The 22,511-nt window shown below is 38.0% G+C and overlaps 1 protein-coding gene across 11 annotated transcripts in view; it reads right to left on the bottom strand.

The window, feature by feature from the left end:
- MBTD1 (mbt domain containing 1) overlaps positions 1-22,511 on the bottom strand; it is a 64,309-nt gene that overhangs the window by 14,245 nt on the left and 27,553 nt on the right. For 7 of the 11 annotated variants that reach the window (XM_082604446.1, XM_082604445.1, XM_082604447.1 and 4 more), the window contains 9 exons: positions 20,760-20,899; positions 19,152-19,266; positions 18,491-18,576; positions 7,806-7,923; positions 5,277-5,411; positions 4,919-5,007; positions 4,475-4,709; positions 3,595-3,650; positions 3,153-3,257 (listed from right to left, as the gene is read on the bottom strand). In XM_082604446.1, coding sequence (XP_082460572.1) covers positions 3,153-3,257; positions 3,595-3,650; positions 4,475-4,709; positions 4,919-5,007; positions 5,277-5,411; positions 7,806-7,923; positions 18,491-18,576; positions 19,152-19,266; positions 20,760-20,899 — 1,079 coding nt within the window. The remainder of the gene's footprint in view (positions 1-3,152; positions 3,258-3,594; positions 3,651-4,474; positions 4,710-4,918; positions 5,008-5,276; positions 5,412-7,805; positions 7,924-18,490; positions 18,577-19,151; positions 19,267-20,759; positions 20,900-22,511) is intronic. The other 4 variants (XM_082604440.1, XM_082604439.1, XM_082604441.1 and 1 more) reach the window with 3 other exon arrangements.

Below are 22,511 nucleotides of genomic sequence, written 5' to 3'. Positions count from 1 at the left end.
ACTTTATTTCCTTCTGATTTATCACATAGAGAAGTTTTTCTAAACCTTTTCTACCTTCCTCAAGCTCCAGCTTTACCTCTCTCATGCTCTGGATGATCGTGCTCCTCTATCACAGAAACTACGTGAGGGGCCTCACAGTCCATCCTTTGCACCTCAGATTGTTGTAAGTAGTAGTCCTTTCTTTGCCCCTCAAGACAAACTTCTCCATCTTGACCTATTGTCACTGGTACCTTGCTCCTAAAACACCATCTCTTATACTCTAATGTCTCCCAATTCCCATTACATTAAAAATATTTTATTTTCAAACAGTTCACACTTACAGAAAAGATACAAGAATAGTACAATAAATTCCTATATACTCTTCACCCAGAGACTCAATTCAGGTTATATACTATGTAACTCCTTGAAGTCTGACTTCTGTCCTGACCCTACTAAACTGCTAAATTCACCGATGACCTCCTAGCTTGTCAAATCCAGTGCCTTTTTTCCAACACTTCAGCCTCCCTTACAGTATCCCATACCAGTGGACTACTCAATTTTTTGAAACATTTAATCCCATACTCTCATTACATTACAGTCTACTGGTCCATCTTCTCACCTCTGTGTTCATTCCTTCACATTATTTTGGTGGCCACCCTTTCACCTCCAGCTCGTTTCTGATTTTAGCCCTTTTCTTTTGTTTTCATGATGGCATCCACTACACTCTTCAATGGTTGACTTTTATGCCAACAATTTCTCAAGTTTTATCATGAGTTTGTCACCCTCCCAGTGTCTCAGTCCTGCATTTCACCTGCATGCTGAACATATTCTCTGAGAGTTAGTACAGGGCATCAAACCAACAACTTCCTTCTCCTGCTCCTTTCAAAGGCAATCAGTCACTGGGTCCCCATAGCTCTCCCTAAACATTCAGTCCCTTTATCCTGGCCATTAACTAACTCTCTCTCCATTATGTTGTTTGATGTCATTGCTTTCAGCCTTCCTTCATGGACAACTCCTCTCTGACACAGTTAAACTTTCCTTTGGTATGACCTCTGTTCATTCCAGAAAACTTTACCAACTTATCCTGTTCATAAAGAAAACTCAGACAGCCTGACCAAGCATTAAAGACTGCATAATCTAATTCCACATCATCTTTTTGTCTTTGCCTGCAGGTTCCTTTCTCCTAGTTATTTCTACTATATTGGATATGTACACTAACTTTCTCTTCAACCTTAACAGCTCTAAGACCTCTGGAAAGGACTATCTCCACTCACATGGGTTCTTTTCTCCCTTTCTAAATACAGCTGACTGGAGGGGTTAGTATTCAACCTTCAGAGGCCCAGGCCAAAGGCTGGGCTCAGTTGTTTAGATTCTCTCTCAGTAATTAGAATGAACAGACACAGAGGTAGTAGTCAAGCCATCAGCTGGAGCTGGCACTGAAAGGTTGTGATACAGACAGGGACAGGGACTGGGACTACCACGTGCAGACTGAGTGAGCAGGACACCAACAGAGAAAGAGTGAAAGAAGAGTGGTGCAGACACAGAGCACACGTGGAATAAAGAGGCCCCCGAGAGGTGGAGGATAACACTGAGTTTATGCCTTCCCAGGTCTCATCCCTGTGTCCTTGCATGTCTGTGAGCGTGCCCATTGCAACCCTAGAGTAACTTTCCTAGAGCTCACTTGAGCGGGTTTCTGTTCCTTATAAACAAAAAGCCTGGTCCAGAATATTCAAAGCAACTTGTTTGGTGTGTACTGTGTGTGAACCACTCTCCATTTCCTAAATGTGACCTGTACTTTCTTTGCACTCTTGATGCTTTTGTGCATATTCACTTTCCATGACACAATTTCCTCCTGCATCTCTGCTTGGCAGAGTTTTTCCCATCCTTCAAGACAAAGTTTTCAAATGTCCTCTCTTCCATAAAGCTTGCCCTGATTCCTCTGAGAAGATGTGACCTCTTCTTTATTCGAATTCCAACAGTACTTGTACCTTTCTTAAATCATAGTTGATCTTGTATGTTAAACTTATTTTCATACATCTTATCTTGTTCTACAAGACTGTAAGCTTCTTAAAGTCCAAACCAAACCTAGCATGGCAAGAATTCATAAAGTATTTTCTGAGTGAAGCTGGGTATTCTACTCGCTGGACACTTTTCTTCCTTTCACATAGAGCATGGTGCTGGTTCCCAAACCTGGCTGATTTTCAGAATTACCGAGAGAACTTTTAATTTTCTTTATTTTTTAAACAAATACAGATATCTGGGCAATAATTCTTGTGATTCTGATTGAGTAGGTCTGGAGTAGGTCATGGAAATCTATGTTTTAAATAGTACCAGGTGGTTTGGATCACTAGTCAGGTGAAGAAGAACAACAAGGTTTGGAGCCTGTCTGGTCCAGCCGTGTGACCTGAACACAAGTGTTTGGGACATGGCAGCCATCACAACTGTTTTTAATTCTTCTGGCTTAAGGCTTAAAAACTGTGTTGAAATGCAAATCACAATTTAGTTACACCTTTACGTAAGCAGATTCTGGATCCATGGTTCTTAACCTTGGTTGTACCTGAGAATCACCTGGGGACTTAAAAACAAAAAAGAAAAAAACCAATGCTAGGGCCCCAAACCAGACTGATTAAATCAGAATGGGGGTGCGGGGTCGGGGAAGAGGCCTAGTCAATGGTATTTTTTTTGTTCCCCAGGAGATTCTGATGCCTACTGAGAATTGAAAACCACTCTTCTACATCTTTTTATAAAAACAGTTTCAGAAGAGAGGAAAAAAGAGAAAAGAAGTAAAGTACTACTAAAAGGGGAAAAAAAAGCACACAAAGGAAACGTAGGAAACTGAAGATAAACTTGGCCTTGTTACAAATTCTACGCTGGACAAGCTTTGACCAGGAAGTAAGTTAAATAAATATTCCTCCTCTAACTTAAGGATATACTGCCATAAAATAAAGGTAGCAGACTCAAGATAACAATCTTGACAACAAGATATATACAAAGAAAAGCTCCTAAGAGAATTCACATTCCTTTTGAAATTATTAGTACCATTCTCCCCAGGGAAGGTGCAGCTGCACACATTTTATGTCACAATGAACACGTCAGGGGCCTCCTTCTCCTGTCACCTGAAACCTAGTTCCTGTAACCGCATTGTTTCTACACTTTAAAACCTATTCTCTTACCTTTCTAATGGTCGCAACACATATGGTGGAAAGATTTAATGGGTCTATGGCTTCCAATTTCATCCCTTCCGTGAACCATTCCCCACTCTGGTCTACTTCTTTCACCTGAAGAATTACATGAAAGTACACGGACTGTCACAAGTGTCATCAGTCTAATAATTATAACAATACCAAGTCGAAACAGCTTACCAGATGAAAATACCAAGTGTCTTCTCCTACCTACCTAATACTATAACTCAACCTTCCATTAGGGAATAGAGAGAAGTCGGGCACACAGAACTGAACAATAAGGATAATCAACGGTTGTGACACATATGGATTACAAGGTCTTAATCCTTTTAGGTGAACATACGTAATTACGATTTCCATAATATTAGGGAAAAACCCACAACCCTCTTTCAAACCTAATTTACAAATGAGGGTTCTTATAAAAACTTCTTACCTTAGCAAATAAATGTGGTGGTGTATCAAAATGTCCATCTTGTTTCTTTGTAATATCTACAAGGAAAAGTTACATACTAATCTGTCAGCATTTTTGAGAAGACCAAAAACCACGTTTCTTTGAAGGTTTCAAACTCACAAGGTATGTATACTCTAAAACATGGCAAAAATACATGCCTTCTACATTTATGGTGAATAATATTCTTTAAAAATCCTTCTCTCTTTAGAGTACACGTGCTGTTATTCAGCCAATCAGAATGCTGGAAATTGCCTAGTTAGGGAATTACAACTTTAGAAAGTATGTTTTAATGTGTTTAGTATTAAGTCTAACCACATTTAATTTCACTATTTCATCTAAAATTGAATGGAAAGGGAAAGGCTATCTTTAGTTCTTTCAAACAGGCTGGATAAAAAGGTGTAAGAAAACAAATGTAGCTGTGACCAAAAGTGCATTATTATTATTATTATTTTTTGTGGTACGCGGGCCTCTCACTGTTGTGGCCTCTCCCGTTGCCGAGCACAGGCTCTGGACGCACAGGCTCAGCGGCCATGGCTCACGGGCCCAGCTGCTCCGCGGCATGTGGGATCTTCCCGGACCGGGGCATGAACCCGTGTCCCCTGCATCGGTGGGCGGACTTTCAACCACTGCGCCACCAGGGAAGCCCCAAAAGTGCATTATTTTTTACTTGAGCACAAGTGGAAGGAATATAAAAGAATTGTTAGGACATTAATACCCTGGTGTGAAACTTTCCTATTTAAGGTAGAATAAGCAGCCCTGGCAACTAGTTCTGATCTATGCTATTCTGCAGAGAAAAATAACCAAGTAGTACAATTTAGCCTCAGTGATGTTTTCAACAGGAGTTCTCGTGACAGGTGCTTACCAGATCTTTTGAATCGATGGCCTATGCTTCGAGACCAACCGATATGATGGATTAATGGGCTGTGCATATGGCACCAGAAGTCATCTGTTCTATCTTCACTCTCTTCATACACTAGTCTTAATCTTCCTCCAATTACACTTTCCACCACTGCCACTCGTGTTCGACACAAATGCCTCTTGTCAACCACTTCTACTCTCATGCAAGGTTTGAAAGGATACTGCATGCTCTCTGAAACCTTGAAGCAAAAGCAAAACTGTTGGGAATTCATGACAAAGGTCTACAAATAATTTTAGTATTGTACTATAAAAATACCGAGCGCACTTGATAGTTAACATAGGTCATCTGACTCACTAATTGAAACAATTCCTTAAAAAACTTCGAAGTTACTCCATTTTTTAGAGTTCTCATTTGCCACTTCAGTCATTTCTAAGATCCTGTCTTTACCTTTTGTGAGAAATCTGGAGGAAGTGTTTTGGCACCAGTAAGTCGTTTCACTAGAAAAGCTTTCCAGTTTGTATACTTATGCTGAATAGCTAAAACAAAAGAAATAACCAGTTACACTTTAGCAAAGAATAGAATTGCTTCATAAGCTGTTAAAAAAAAAAATAACACATTTCCCTGCAATTAAAGTTCTCAAGAAGAGTAACAAAAATAGGGAAAATAAGCATGTCTTGCTAGCAAATAAGTTACTTGAAACCAAAAAATATTATTTTAATTTCTATGTCACTTTAATGTTACTAAGTGTAAAACTGCATTAAAGTGCAAATACTTACTCTACAGTAAGGGTAAAGAAGCTACTCACTTCTAGGAGGGACAAGAGGTTTTCCACTGGCTGCACACCAACCAACTGGATGGATGTCAGAACCACATATATTGCACCAGAAGTCCAGACCAGAGTCATTTTCAAATCCTTCATATCTTAAAAGGGCATTGTAGCCTGAAACCAACAAAGCAATTGCCGCATAATAAGAAAACCAAATGAAATAAAACAGGATACAGCTGCTGGTAGTGGTTGTCAAATGTCAGTGAGCACCTGAAACAGATTCATGTGCAGGGCTTGTGAACAGACAGATAGCTGGGCCTCACACCCCCGAGCTCCAGATTTAGTAGATCTTGGGTGAGCCTGAGAATCTGCATTTGTAACAAGTTCCCAGAGCCTGCTGCCACTAATGGCACAGGTGAAACTTCGAGGACTATCTGAACAATGTAATTAGTTCAACTGTCTTCAGAGCATGGCTTACCCCTCTGAATATATTTCAACTTGACCCATAGTTTCTTAAATTCTAGCAAAGAAATTCTCAGTGAAAAGAGGGGTGGGAGAGTTCTATTAGAATGTGTAGTTTTGGAAATAAAGAAGACTGTGGTAAGTTAGTATAACCTTGTTTAGTCACAGAAATCCAGTTAAAGTACATTTCAAAGAAACTGCTTTATCCAAGTGATCAGGTGACCAAATTATTTTTGGATAATTTGGATGTGGCTCCCTTAAGAGCCTAAACTTTTCTGTCTTGTTTATTTGGAAATAAGATTTGAAAATGCGAGGTAAAGAAGTTCAATAAACACAAATAAAAGTATGTGAAATCACTTAAAATCTATATGTACTAAACAAATCGGAAGAATTATTCCCTGAAAAGAACAAATAGTATATGATATATATTGTTTATAATTTAATAAACCTTGTATTGATAATAGATTAAGGTTTAATTTAAGGCCTTTAGTGGAATAAAAAAGGCCCAATAAACTTGTATTTCAGGCTGGGAGCTAAGTTCAGTCAGCATTTTCATGTGTTAATATTTATGATGAAAATTTATAGCATTAAACTTTTAGTTTTAAAATTCAATAATTCACAGAACAACTCATGACTTTGCTAACTGTTGCTGATTCTGGGTTCACCATCAATATCAGGCTCACTTCTAAAATGTCATTAAAGGAGCTTAAAATAAGATATAAATTGCAATTAGATAAAACAGAAATGTAAAACCAGGTGGAAGATAGAAATAATTCTTGGATATTAAATACACTGATCTTTAGAGCCATTTAAATGCAACTGATTTAAACATCAAGCAAAAAATATATATATACCGCTGTTTTCAATTAAGGTGTAGAGAATAATACAAGCATTTACAGAATGCTTATATAGCTGGGGAAATGTTTCGAGGAAAAGGTGGGAACTGAACTGGGTTAAATACGGTTAAGTGAGAGAGCGAGAGTGAGTAAAGGCATGGAGGTGACAGAGAACATGCTGTATGAGAGAGGAGGAAAACTAATCTCACAAGAACAGATCATTTATGTTGGGGAACAATAAAAAATCTGGTCAGTGGTGTATGGTGAAACTCATCAATAGCTGTAAATGCTGACCATCCTGATCCTTTAAGGACAAAGAAGCCACTAAAGACAGAAAAATGGAATTGAGATCATTTTTAGGTAAATTAAGTCTATCAGCAGTACACAGGGAGCAACACGCAGGGCGTCTGGGGGAGAATGGCTGGAGATAAGCCTAGAAAGAGTAGGAGGAGTAAGATACCTCTTCCAGTAATCTCAGGACAACTTTTATCATCTCAGCGGCTGCTCTCCCTCTGAAGCACTACAGTGTCCTCCTGCACCACTCACTAAGCACCTTGTGTTAAAATGTATTCAATATTTAGCAGATGTGGGCTTGCTGAAAAAAACAAATCTTGTACGTCCGCATGTCACCTGCCCACGGTGTCTAACACAGCAGACACCTAATGCGTTTACTTCATGAGCAACAACGTAATAAGGGCTGGGGTACTTGGAAGAGGTGGGAATGAAGAAAAAGGTAGTACCCAAAACAGATGAAATTTTCATCACTAGTTTACTTCTCATATTATGGACCATATCACTTTTTTTTAGTACTTCGACTTTTCTGTTACTTTCCAAAGCATCTCCCTCTATCAGGGGTTGGTAAACTATATATGGCCCACAGATCTGGCCTACTGCCTGATGTTTTTTAGTTTGCCATCTAAGAATGGTTTTTACATTTTTAAATAGCTGAAAAAAAAATCAGAGGTAAAATAATATTTTATGACACATCACAATAAATAAAGTTTTACTGGAACACCATCATGCCTATTCATTTATGTACTGCTTCGGCCGCCTCTATGCTATGATGGTAGAGTTAAAGGGTTATGACAGAGACTGCATTGCTCACAAAGCTGAAAATATTTACTGTTTGGTCTTTTACAGAAAAAAATTTGCTAACCTCTGCCCTACATCATACTTATTTGGCAATACTTGAAAATTTACAAATATGCTTTCTTATAAGTTACAAATATAATTGACATTTTTAAAGTAAATTATTACACATGCTTTTCACCTGCTAATTTTACAATCCCAGCAATCCAGAAGACTTTGGTAGGTAGGCTGCAGTCTGTATTGGGAACTTCTACTCTCACATTTTCTGAGATATCACCCCAGCAGGTCCCCATAGGTGCCTGTCATATAAAAATTATTAAATTATCATCTTATTAAATAAAGCCTAAAACACATTCAAAATTAAGCACTACTATCAATCATGGGAACATTAAACTAAAAATACCATTTAATTCATTCATTTTTCTCTAAAAATATAATTGTTATTCCCTGTGTCACAGAATTCTATTTGGAAAAAGCCGATGTCAGGGACAAGCTCAAGATGAAGAGAATTCACATACATTAGAATAGATCCAAGTCGAGTTCAAAATTCAATACTGCCCTAAAACAAGACTTGAGCAGCAATTTTTGTAAAATCCAAATTACAAACTTGATAGGTTTCAAAAGAAAAAGCTGATTTAAGAAATTCATTATTTTTAATATGAACTGAATGAATGTACTTTACCTTAACCTCTAATTTTAAAAGATCTGGTCAAAGAGCAGAAAGAAAGATAATTCCAATCAGCAATGTGGTTTCAGAAACACAGAGAAATGAAACTTAGTTATCTATATTTTCAACTTCAGTTAAATTCATAGAATAGAAATATAGTCTGTTACAACTGACCTGTGGCAAAAGCACCAGATAAAGTTATTAGAAAGGTGGAGTTGAAGAGTTTTTGGAGAATCGTACCATGGTAAATTGTTAAATAATTTATTATTTCAAAATTTCTCACACAGGAATTAACATAAACAAAGAGAAAACTTCCAGTGTTAGATCTGGTAATAAATAGCCTCCACACAAATGGTTAAGATGGGGACACAGAAAACCTATTAAATGAATACCATAAAGGGATTTTCCAAAATTTAATGTTTTCAAATTACAATTTCCATTATATTTTAATCCTTAAATTTGAGGCAGTTTACAATTATTTGGAACTTAGCAATGGTTAACTAAACCAAATAAATGAATATAGGAATTTAAATGCTGATAATACCAAACAGTTTCTGCGGTCCTTGATAATCAGCTCCTCGTTAAATACAATTTAGAACCTTGATCACAGAAAAAAGGATTAGGTAAGGTTATAAAAGACCTGATAATACGAACAAATCAGGAAAAGACAAAATAGCTTCAAAGCTAAAAGATGACTAAACAAAGATATCCAAGAGTCACACAAACTAGTCCATCTGAACACTGGGCAAATGTCTTCTATGCAAGGCAGCTCATACTTGGGTGGATGCTAACCCAAGAGGATTAGCTTAAAACAGTACTCAACCCTTATGCTCTCAATAGTTTAAGGAATTTCTGAAGGAGAGGAAGAAAATGTCAAACAACACTGAACGAGGATAAGTCTCGAAACCAAACACAGAATCAACTTATGGCTATTTTTTAAAGTAGCAAGCAATGAATATACTTCAATCATTTGGAGACAGTGGCCTATCTCAACTATTTGTAATTCTGGAAGGATACACATAACTATCTTCCTGAGCTGTGCAAAAAAATAATACATCCATTATGACTACCTCTTTCTGCTTTTTTTAAATTGAAAGAATGGACTCTTCAGGTTCTGCTATCTCCCCCTATATCATTCTAGACTGTAGGGCCATCCCTATTGCCAGCAGATATGATTAGAAAAGGAGAGGCTGGAAAGAAGATAGGTAACAGATTAAGCTACCATATATTAACACAAAGACCATGTGTTAATTTCTGTGAGGATGAACCAATTAGAGCAGACAGATGCAGTGAAATGTATGCATTAAATTAAGGTAGGGTATCCATTCCTCTTTGTTTGGCTGCCAAATCTTGTGGAATGGGCTTTATTTTTCACTGAGAAGGAAGAAGCATGGTTATGCTGACAAGTTGTGTGTTAGGTGGGCACACTGCTAAATGAATTTGGCATATAGGACTGACTCCCTTTTGAGCTAGATGTGACAATGCCATACTGACTTTTTTTTTTTAAGTCTTAACAACTGTTTGGAGAAAATAACTTCTGGTCACATTTTACTAAAGAGAATGTGTCAATATGCTCACTTAGAAAATAAAGTTAATGCTCACTTTAGTGGGGGATGTTATGTTTTGCTCCCTACAGTCTGGATTGGTATAGGAGAAAGTAGCAGAAAGTGACATTTGTTCTTGCCTGTAAGGTTGTGGTTCTGCTAGGCCCTCTTAAACCAATCCATATGGTTCACTCTAAGAAAAAAAATGAAGAAACAAAAACAAAAACGAGCACCATAGTCATTGCATAGTATGTGCTCAATGTGTTGAAATAATAAAATCATTTCATAGATATATCTGCCCTTTTATTTAAAATGAATATTCTTAAGTGTGGAAGACTAAATGACCCAGGGCTTGAGAGCCATCTTCATCCAAGTCATCTGTCTTCTCTTGCTGGCAGGAGGGATACCTCTGAAAGTCTGGATTGGCATAGCATGAACTAGCAGAACCATAATTTACAGGTAACAACAAATTTACCTTCCAGACTCAGGACGAGAGGTCCACCTCAGGTTCCTCCCAAACCAGGAAGATCTGCTTCACCACTTCCTGCTCCAGGGCCACTCGTGAGGGCTATCTGGGAGCGACTCTCCTTCCCTGCAAGGTACGCTGTCATCAGGTCCTGCAGGACATGGCCAAATCCAAATGTTGAGGGCTCCCCAACACAAATGTATGATAACCTCCACCTGACTGTCTATCTGTAAGAAAGTAATTGGGTGGGATTCTTACTTTTCTGTGCTTTAAGAATATTCCCAGATAGTCCAACAGCTCAGATGGCCAGTATTTAGACTCTCGGAGGGCTGACACACTGTACATGTGATGCTTTATGGGAGAAATACAGATTTCCCTCCATAGAGCTGACAACCTACAACTTTTGATAATCACAATCTTCAGCAGTGACACAGAATTTAAGTGGGCAGAAGTTAGCCTTCAAGTTGCACATAGGTAACTCTTATTGATCCTAATAATGATATGGCAAATATACAAAAAGCCACCATTAAAATACTTTGACTAATAGGCATTATGATGACCAAAATGAACCTAGTAGAGAAAGATAGACTATTATTTGGCCAAAAAGGGGAGAAAACCTTATAGGAAATTAACTAGAAAGAAATTAGAACTCCTAAGTATTATTTGCTAGAATTGATAGGAAGTAGAAACAGAAAAAATAATTGTTCCCCCTTTCCCCAGAAAGTCCACTCACCTTTTGATTTGATAACACAATCTACTGGGTTGGCCAAAAAGTTCGTTCAGTTTTTCCGTAAGATGGCTCTAGTAGCCCTTAGTTGTCTTTAACTTCATTTGAAACAATTTTGGGAGACTGCATTGTGACAGCTGTCGTATCAGTGTGCACTTAAAAAAAAAACTTATCAAAACTGGTGAATTTTTGTGTAGCCATTTTAATATTGAAGATGGAAGAAAAAAAGCAAAATTTTCAGCGCTATCATGCTTTATTATTTCAAGAAAGGTAAAAAAGCAACTAAAATGCAAAAAAAGATTTGTGCAGTGTATGGAGAAGGTGCTGTGACTGATGGAATGTGTCAGTGGTTTGCGAAGTTTTGTGCTGGGGATTTCTTGCTGGATGATGCTCCACGGTCAGGCAGACCAGTTGAAGTTGACAGCAATCAAACTGAGACATTAATTGAGAACAATCAACGCTATACCACGTGGGAGATAGCCAACATACTCAAAATATCCAAATCAAGCACTGAAAATCATTTGCACCAGCTTGGTTATGTTAATCGCTTTGGTGTTTGGGTTCCACGTAAGTTAAGTGAAAAGAACCTTCTTAACTGTATTTCCGCATGGGATTCTCTACTGAAATGTAATGAAAACGTTCCATTTTTAGAACAAATTGTGATGGGTGATGAAAAGTGGATACTGTACAATAATGTGGAATGGAAGAGATCATGGGGCAAGCGAAATGAACCACCACCAACCACACCAAAGGCCGGTCTTCAACATGGTGGGAATGGAAGGGAGTCCTCTATTATGAGCTCCTTACGGAAAGCCAAAAGATTAATTCCAATAAGGACTGCTCCCAATTAGACCAACTGGAAGCAGCACTTTTCATCGGCAAAGCGTCCGGAATTAGTCAACAGAAAATGCATAATCTTCCATCAGGATAATACAACACCACGTGTTTCTTTGATGACCAGGCAAAAACTGTTAGAGCTTGGCTGGGAAGTTCTGATTCATCCGCCGCATTCACCAGACACTGCACCTCTGGACTTCTACTTACTTCGGTCTTTACAAAATTCTCTTAATGGAAAAAATTTCAATTCCCTGGAAGACTAAAAGGTACCTGGAACAGTTCTTTGCTCAAAAAGATAAAGCTTTGGGAAGATGGAATTATGAAGCTGCCTGAAAAAATGGCAGAAGGTAGTGGCAACAAAAGAGTGAATACGTTGTTCAATAAAGTTCTTGGTGAAAATGAAAAATGTGCATTCTTATTTTTACTTAAAAACTGAAGGAACTTTTTGGCCATCCCAATACTTTTTGGGGTGGTGGTAGCAGGGGGATAGGGAGTACAAGGAAAGTTCAAAAGTAAAATGGGATGTTTGGGGTGAAAGTAAGATCAAGAATGAGGGAATGCTAGTGTATGTAAAAAGAGACAGGAAGCAGTGGTTACTAATTTGAAAGGCATAAAACAGCTCATAATTTTAAAAAAATATATCAAATGAAAATAATCTAGATTATTTAGGTCTTCCTTAAAACAGGTGATTTTTATTATATCAGAGTCCACTGCTTTCCTGCAGAGAATCTATTTTGTGGCAACACTCGTAATAGCTCAACTGGATGGAGTACTAACAAGTACCAGAAACTAATTTAAGTTTCATTTCCATTAGAAAGAAGTTTTGCAATCTAGGATGACATACTGAAGATTCTAACTTTAGTTAAAATGGATGTGAAATCACATTTATTTTCAATTTTCAATGGAGTTACGTATGCATGGTTAAGGCTAGGGAAAAAAACAAAGAATAATTTTATTTGAAAGAGATTATTTTAGTAATAAATACAGACCTGAGAAATAAATCATGAGTTTTACTATAAGCTACTGTTACCACACATACACAAACAAGGCTTTTGTTTTTGTCCTTAAAATCCAAAAATATACTTGTAATATGTGTTGCAAAGAAATATGGATAACCTTATCCCCTTCCAAGTAGCTGGCATACAGGTCTGGTACCAAAGAGAGAATTAGAAAACATCATGTAGGGCTTCCCTGGTGGCGCAGTGGTTGAGAGTCCACCTGCCGATACAGGGGACACGGGTTCATGCCCCGATCCAGGAGGATCCCACATGCCGTGGAGCGGCTGGGCCTGTGAGCCATGGCCGCTGAGCCTGCGCGTCCGGAGCCTGTGCTCCGCAACGGGAGAGGCCACGGCAGTGAGAGGCCCGCGTACCACAAAAAAAAACAAACAAAAAAAACATCATGTAAGCAATACAAGGTGATATCTGTGGAGGAAGGATGAAATAGTATAGTAAACTCAGCTTTGAAGTTATGGCACGCACGTGTGCAAAGGACCTTTTTAAAAAATATCTAACTACAGCTATTTTCAAGGGAGAAGAAAATAGGATGACTACATTTCTGGTTTTGGCAATGACAGTATCAACAAGACACCAGAGTATATAGTCCAGGTACCAAACAAAAGAAATCTGAAGTCTGTAAATACGTAACTAAAGGAGTATGATTTTAGCTTTTTATGATTCACGTACATTTGATACTAGCACATTTTGGCCTGTGCTGTAATGCTTAGGAAAGACATATTCTACTTGTTTTTTTTTTTTTGGCCACGCCATGTGGCTTGTGGGATCTCAGTCCTCTGACCAGGGATTGAACCCGGGCCAAGGCAGTGAAAGCCCGGAATTCTAATCAGTAGGCCACCATGCAACTCTCTGTACTTGATTTTATAAGGCAAATAATGGGGAACAGGAGTGCTTCTATTTAAAAGACTATAATATTAAAAAAATTAAGAATGCTTTAAAGCTAAATGTTCTGCATACACAGAACAACTCTCTTGGGTTCAAACATAAGTTGTCAATAGGAGAAAATAGTCTGTGAATTTCATTAACGTAGAGTACCTAACTGGCATGTGATACTGCAGTAGTATTTTGGAGACTATTCCACAGTTAGTAAAGATAAGGCTAAAAGCTGCTTTTAGAAGCTGTGAAATAAAAAAATGTTATGTATTAGTCTCTGGCCCTGCTCCTGGCACAGAGGTCTTAACAGCCTTCGTAATTATCTAAGTGATAAGAGTACTAGAGGTATCTTTTGTTTTAATATTTGATCTCTGACCCTAATTCCAAGACACAGACCTCCTAAATCCTTTGGAATTTCTCGGGTGATAAGAGTGTCTTTTGTTCTAATGAGGCAACTCTTTGTGGGCCCCTAGATAGCTTCAGGATGGTAGCTGGTCACCACACAGATCAAACTATGATTAGAAGCTTGGAACTTTCAGCCCCATCACCCATCCTCCAGGAAAGGGAGAGGGGTTAGAGACTGAGTTAATGACCCATTATGCCTATGTGATGAAGCCTCCATAAAAATCCCAATACACAGGATTTGGAGCGCTTCTGGGTTGGTGGATAAGTAAAGGTGCTAGGAGAGTGGTGCACCTCGGAGGGTATGGAAACTCTATGCCCCTTCTCATATACCTTGCCCTACACATCTCTTCATCTGACTGTTCATCTCTTTTATTATATCCTTAATAATGAAACAGTAAACCTAAGTGTTTCCCTGAATTCTGTGAGCCATTCTAGCAAATTATCAAACCCAAGGAAGGAGCATGGGAACTCTGATTTACAGCTATCTGTCAGAAGTAGAGGTGACAATGTGGGATTTGCAACTGGTGTCTGAAGTAGGGGCAGTCTTGTGGAACTGAGTCCGTAAGTGTGGGATCTGATGCTAACTCCAGACAGACAGTGTCAGAATTGAACTAAACTGTAGGGCACCCAAGCTGGTGTCAGAGAAATGCTTGATATGCAGAAACCCACACATCTGGTATCAGCAGCACTGTGTGGTCGAGTTGTGTAAGTAAAGGGGGAGCACAGGAGAGTTTTCCTATAGGGGCTTCATTCAAAACTAGGTTAAAACCCGAACAAATAAGAAAAACTGCGTGAGAAAAAGCAGGTTAAAGCCCAAAGTTGAAAATTTCAATCCAGTTACTGAAAAATGCAGCAAGAGTTTCTTCATTTATAATGAGATGGAGTAGGTGGGCTAGATGACTTTTAAGGTAACTTACAGCTTTGTGACCATATAATCCAGGATTAACTTACAATGATATGACCCAACACCTGAAACCAACACAAGACTGTAAATACACTATACGCCAATAAAAATTTTTTTTAAATGGTATTAACCTAATTCAGTGGTTTCCGACCTCAGAGACTGCCAAAGAAGGGAAAGCCAAGGGTCAGGGGCCAAGGCTCTAGCCATACCACCCTACTCTTGCCAGACCAATCAGTATAACTTCCCCTTATGCTAGCTATGTTTATTAGGGAAAGGGGGAATCGTAATGCTTTAAAAAAAAAAGTCTGAAAACTACCACCTAGATGAAATGAAAGTTGCATCAGATATATAGCAATCATAATATACAGGTTTCTAAGTAGATATATTTAATGACAACTGGGCTCCATTTACACCGATAATTATAAAAAATGTCAAACACTGTTTTAATGGAGTGATTAAGTATAAACCATTATACACAATTACAGCAATAGCCAAAGAGAATATTGTCCTATGATATACTTTGCAGAAACTTCCCAGAAATTTAAAGACAGACCATGGAAAAGAGGAATTCTACTGAAATTCTATGGTTTAAGAACTAATCACTATCATTTTTAAGTGCTGGAAAATATATTTTACCTGGGGTCCCTACTGCAGAAGAGGTTGAGTTACCTTAAAGAAGCAAGAAGTCGAAGCTGTGACACCACCCCCACCCCCAAATCCTGGTTCAACCAGAACAGCTGTTTCCATGTACACACTGATTTTTTTTTTTTTCTTTTGGCGGTGCCAGTGCCTTGCAAGCTGCGTGATCTAAGTTCCCCAACCAGGGATGGAAGCTGGGTCCCAGCAGTGAAAGCGCCGAGTGCTAACCACTGGACTGCTAGGGAATTCCCACAGATTGAATGTGTTAAAAAATTATGCTTGAAAAAGGAATCCCCTAGGCTTCCCTGGTGGCGCAGTGGTTGAGAGTCCGCCTGCCGATGCAGGGGACACGGGTTTGTGCCCCGGTCCGGGAAGATCCCACATGCCGCGGAGCAGCTAGGCCTGTGAGCCATGGCCGCTGTGTCTGCACGTCCGGAGCCTGTGCTCCGCAACGGGAGAGGCCACAACAGTGAGAGGCCCGCATACCGAAAAAAAAAAAAAAAAGAATCCCCTAGGAGCAGGGAAAGGCTCCCAACCTGTGCTCAAGTTGGACACAATGCAGGTATAGAGTGTGGAGGAAGAGGCCCCACAGATGAACCAGTGTTAGAGCAGAAATCAAGTGTTAGAAGATTAGAAGACCGATGATTCAAGGCAGGACCTTGTGCTTGCAGCTGCTCCTGGCAATAGGTTTTCTAAAGCTAAAGTCAGTTATTCTCCTTGGAGACCCCAAAAACTATCTAAGGGGGAGAACCATGAAGAGTCAACTCTAAAGGACAAAAATCAAGTACAGCACAAAGTCTGACCTCCTAAACCAAATGACTTCAAATAAAAATGCTGGTTAAGGCAACAAAGCAAACTCATTTTGTACTAAAATATACTAAGACATTACCAGTATAAAATGTTTCCTATTTGGTAAGGAGAAGGCAGTAAAGGAAGATGAGTGGAGCAGGAAGGCACTGGGTGACAGATACCTTGCTTCTGAACGAGAAACAGGAGGTCCCACAGTATCATTATTAATCATACAGCTAAGGCTAGCTGCTCTATTCTATATGATAGAACACTTTAATCTTAAAAAAGCCAAGTCGAAAAAAATCAGTTTCATTATAATAGAGACTTTCTTGCAAAGAACTTTAACATAGTATTACTATTCAAAGATACGGACATGAAATAAAATATTATACTTTTGGGACTTTGAAACGCTATTTTAAAAAATATCCTGACTACTTATATAAAATAGCTGAACATGGCTTATGATATTAAAACCTAAAGAAACAAAATATTAAAATAAAGATAGGAAAAGAGGGGCTTCCCTGGTGGCGCAGTGGTTGAGAGTCCGCCTGCCGATGCAGGGGACACGGGTACGTGCCCCGGTCCGGGAAGATCCCACGTGCCGTGGAGCGACTGGGCCCGTGAGCCATGGCCGCTGAGCCTGCGCGTCCGGAGCCTGTGCTCCGCAACAGGAGAGGCCACGGCAGTGAGAGGCCCGCGTACCGGAGGAAAAAAAAAAAAAAAAAAGATAGGAAAAGAGACAAAGGATACTCAGAAGGAGACAACAGGGATGAAAGACTTATTATAACTGAGAACTTGATCTAATTCTTATCTTCTTAGTACCAAAAAGAACTACCTCAAGAGAGGAGGGTTAAAGACTTGCTTTGTAATTCTCATGAAAGCTGCTGCCGCCACGTATGTAATGTATCTCACAGATGTGGCAGTACTGTCAACACTACAGTAAAATGCGTCAGCTACTGTACACTAAGGGAGAGCATCGGAGATTCCACGAAGGCTGATTCAGATGGTCAGCACGCCACCGACTAAGGGCTTAACACCTGCACTTGTAAGAAAGAAAACTTAGCAAATGAATGAAGTTGGCTTTAATCCATATTTCTACCACTGAATTAATATGCTGGGCTTTGATCAACATCCTTTATTGGACACGAATGAATTAAAATTCATTTGGATTTCCACAGCAAGAACTCAAGCTCAGTTTTGTTCACATGCTATTATTTAACAGTAAAGCCCTAAGTTAACAATATGTTAAGTGTACACAAAATTTCATTAACTTTCTAAATTCTCTTTCCTTCTTATACATGGTCAGTAGCAGACAGAACCTTTAAATATAAAATTAAGCTTACAGTAAGGTTAAAAAAAGTATTGAAGAGAACTAATCAGATAACGGAATCAAAGGGAATGAAATCAAAAGGAAAGAATTCATCATTAGATACATTTTAAACCTAACTCTCAATTACTTCAGATGTTCTGTGACACTATTTGTTAAAAAGAACATCTCCCAACAGATCATTTCAGCCCATGATACTGTATTACTAATAGTTCCTTCTTTGTTTTTGTGATTTTACATTTGAGGCAAAACAAAACTAGAAGATCTTTCCTTTTCTCAATTATTAGGTCAAATCACAAAAATTTAGGTAACATATACAATGCATGGTTTCTATGAGGTTGAACCATATGACTTTGCCAATATACAACAATTTTTGATACACAAAACCAGCAATTTTATATGGTTCAACTTAATACGAAAATTGGATGAGACTAGTGCCTTTCCCCGTTTGAAACAATTTCAACTTGCAATGTCTTTATAGGAACCTTTTACTTATAAAACTTAGAGAAGTTATGTAACTATTCATAGTACAATAATTAATAAAAAAAGAAACATTTCCATTACAACATAAAATAAAGACCTTCTAAGGATAAGATGCTTAAATGCTATTGTGCCTTCAGATTTAAACAATGACTAAGCATTTCAACATAAACTGAGAAATTCCATACTCACATGTTTAAAGCAGGTAACTGGAGCTGCTATAAAGCTATTGCTATTGATGTAGTTACCCCAGCTGAAACCTTCCATGGAGACTGCTACTGAAATAAAATAAATTTAGATATATTACAGTTCTCAAATTTGTAAGAAGGCTATTATTTTAAAATGTGAAATGACGCAAATTTAATTTATCACCTCTAAAGAAAGTTTCTTCGGTAAAGACAGAACTTCTCTAAATAAACATGAACTTTAGCATATATCATATTTGCAAACAAATAGCAGTTTAACTCTTCTCTACACAACATATGCTCCTTGGGAAGTGAGGCAAGAGCTCTCCAGTTATAAGAAACAAAGAACAGCGGAGAGCAGATACCTTCAGGATAACAAATGCTGTTCTGATTGCTCTTGTGTTTTATTCCCACGCAGCTGTTACCGTGCACTTCAATGAGGTTTCTACCCGGTATCCATCACCTAATAGCACCATAACTTGTGAACACTATTCTATTCTAGAATAATTTACTGAAACCAAAACCACTACTAGGAAGCCCAGTGCCATAATGTGCCAATACAGTATACAAATAGCTTAGTTAACAGAATCCAAAATTCAAATGTTATTAATTAAAACTTGATGAATCAGTACCAAATATTTCACCTCCACTACATTCACCCATATTACCTGATTTAGTCTTTGCTTGATTTTGCAAGGTAGCTTGATACTGAGCATATGCAGCTAGTTTAGCAACTAAAGGTTGTTTCTGAAGAACTTTTGCTTTCTTTGTTGGAGGCTTACCCTAAAACAAGAAGAGTTAAGTAAATAGGATTCTTTCTCATCCCCCCACCCCCAAATCTGAAAACTAACTTGATTGCATACTACTCATTCTGCTTAAGTAAACATCGAGGGTTTAGAAAATTATTAAAGCAGAGGAAACATACAAGGAATTTTAACATGAGAAATGTTTTCTGGAGTTCTGCTACAATGTAGATACGTAATATGGGTAGCAGAGCTGGCACAGACTAAAATAGCAATATGCAAATTAATATGTTAATAAAAAATTATATCCCATAAGATGTTAAAATATAGGCTGTGGTGGATAATTCATTCCTTCTTGTACTAGATAAAACCAGTGGTTATTCACTCATGCAGGTTGCCAAGCATTGCTATTCATATAAGAAAAGATAATTTAATGTTTTAAAGAGCAAGTGACTGAGGTTTATACCTTTAGCGCTAACGCAAAAGATCAATGACAAAATGATCATGGGCCAAATTCAGTGTGACAAACTGCCATCCATTTGGGTACAGACCATTGCTCAGGATCTTTAAGTACTGTCTATCTGAAATATAGAAATACATCTAAGTGATGTATTTCCTTAATCTGGGGAATTTAAATAATCCTTTCAGTGCTATGTAATGATCACAATAAGGTAAAGAAGAATATGAAAAATGTGATCATTCAAATAAAATATATTACAAAAATCAGTTATGTGATGCCTTTAAAAAGTTGTTTATATGCTACAATAGTAATAACTTAGTCAAATGGTCAAATCTCCAGTCATTTTGTAGGCACTGACGTACATTTACAGAAAGATGATTTTCTTTTTGTATTATGAATTTTTCCAAAAAGTTAGTTGGATAACCAAATACACTTGGTCAAGGTATCAAATGGGTTGCAATCAAAAATACAAACCAGGGCTTCCCTGGTGGCGCAGTGGTTGAGAGTCCGCCTGCCGATGCAGGGGACACGGGTTCGTGTCCCGGTCCGGGAAGATCCCACATGCGGCAGAGCGGCTGGGCCCGTGAGCCATGGCGGCTGAGCCTGCGCGTCCGGAGCCTGTGCTCCGCAACGGGAGAGGCCACAACAGTGAGAGGCCCGTGTACCACAAAAAAACCAACCAAACAAACAAACAAACCAAAGATGATGGAAAAATAAAACCAAAGGGTAAATCATTCCCCCTCCCAACACTGAAAGTTTCTACTTTGATGTTAACTCCAAAGAAAACCAGGGAGAAAAATGGCTTCAATTCATATATATAAAAAGATGTTTATTGCATTTATACTTATTTAGAAAAAAGACGCAAACAATTCATAGTTTATTTTGGATAGTATGCCTTCTCTATTTATAACAGCTACTCAATTTTATAGAATGAACATATTTCTTTAAAATGTGGGGTATAAAATGATAACTGGCCAATTGGGCAAAGGTAGAGTGCAGTGAATCACAATCAAATGACAGATAAACAGTGAAAGCCATAGAAATAACAGATATAAAGAATAAGGTTTCTGTACCGTTACCTGAAGTCTGGCCAAAATGCTTGCCTTCTTGGAGTTTGACGAGTAACTTCTTGAACATGAAACACTGCAGAAACGCTTTGTTTTAGAGTAAAAAGCATCTCGCACACCAACCATCCCACACATTTCGCAGGTAGCTAATTAACAAAAACATTGGTGTTATGATCGTATAATAAAACCAATTTTCATCTAACAGTTTAATAATTTCTCCAATTATCTAAAGGTTTTAATTTAAAAAATTTCTTTAAAGCAGATAGAAAATTTCTTCTATCCGTTACATAAACGATATAAAAACCTAATAAAAGGTAGGGGAAGGACTGGAATGATACCACAGCTACAGGCTCCAGAAAGTCTGACAATAGCTTAAGGTCTGAAAAGGCTTTAAAAAGGGTCAAAAGACACACAAATGTAAGTTAGATTCAACTAACATTTCCTTAGTGCTCACCTTGTGCCAGACATTATAAGCTTTGATGTTTGAAAGTATTATAAACAAAAGATTTTAAAAAGTGCAACACAACTGCAGATTAATACAAAGTGCAGCACAGGTCTTTAAAATACTGTAAAGAATGAAACATAAAAATGGCCAACTCAGAAAAATGCTGAAGGCAATATGAGGATTCTCTCAAGTTATATTCAGGAGACGAGAGAAACAGGATAGGTTCAAAGATTGAAGTACGTGCACTATTATTAACTGATAAGAGAGGGCAACAAAACTCTAACCACTGTTGGGTCTTTTTGGTAAATTAGCATAATGGACAATAATTTGAAAGGCAGAATTAGAAGAACAGGGTAATAAGAAGTGAAGCTCCAAAAAGATACATAGGTTGTGGGATTGCTGAATTACACAACAGTTCTATTTTTAAATTTTTGAGGAATCACCATACTGTTTTCAATAATGGCTATACCAATTTACATTACCACCAAGAGTTTATAAGACTTCCCTTTTTCCACATCCTCCTCAACATTTGTTATCTCGTCTTTTTGATACTAGCCATCCTAACAGGTATGAGGTGATATCTCATTGTGGTTTTGATCTTCATTTCCCTGATGATTAGTGATGTTGAGCACATTTTCATGTACTATTGGCCATATGCATGTCTTCTTCGGAAAAATGTCTATTCAGTTCCTTTGTCCATTTTTAAATTGGATTATTTGCTTTTTTGGCTATTGAGTTGTATGGGTCCTTTATATATTTTGGATATTAACCCCTTATCAAATATAAGATTTACAAATATTTTCTCCCACTCTGTAGGTTGCCTTTTCAATTTACTGTTTCCTTTGCTGAGCAGAACCTCTTTAGTTTAATGTAACCTCACTGCTTATTTTAGCCTTTGTTGCCTGTGCTTTTGGTGTCTTATCCAAGATATCATTGCTAAGACCAATGTCAAGGAGCTTCTTTCTTATGTTTTCTTCCAGGAGTTTTACAGTTTCAGGTCTTACATTTAAGTCTTTAATCCATTTTCAAGTTAATTTTTGTGAGTGGTGTAAGATAGGGGTCCAGTTTTTCTTTTGCATGTGGATATCAAATTCCCCAACACCATTTACTGAAAAGACTATCCTTTCCTCATTGTGTGTTCTTGTTGCCCTTATCAAAAATTAGTTGACTGCAACTCAGTATCTCAAAGAGATATCTGCCCTCTCATGTTCATTGTAGCATTATTCACAATAGCCAAGTTATGGAAACACACTAAATGTCTTTTGATGGATGAGTGGATAAAAAAAAATGTGGTATATATCTATATCTATATC

The sequence above is a fragment of the Mesoplodon mirus genome (genome assembly GCF_964341445.2).
Source record: "Mesoplodon mirus genome assembly, chromosome: 18".
NCBI classification, from domain to species: Eukaryota; Metazoa; Chordata; class Mammalia; order Artiodactyla; family Ziphiidae; genus Mesoplodon; species Mesoplodon mirus.
This window is presented reverse-complemented; position numbering and strand designations above follow the sequence as displayed.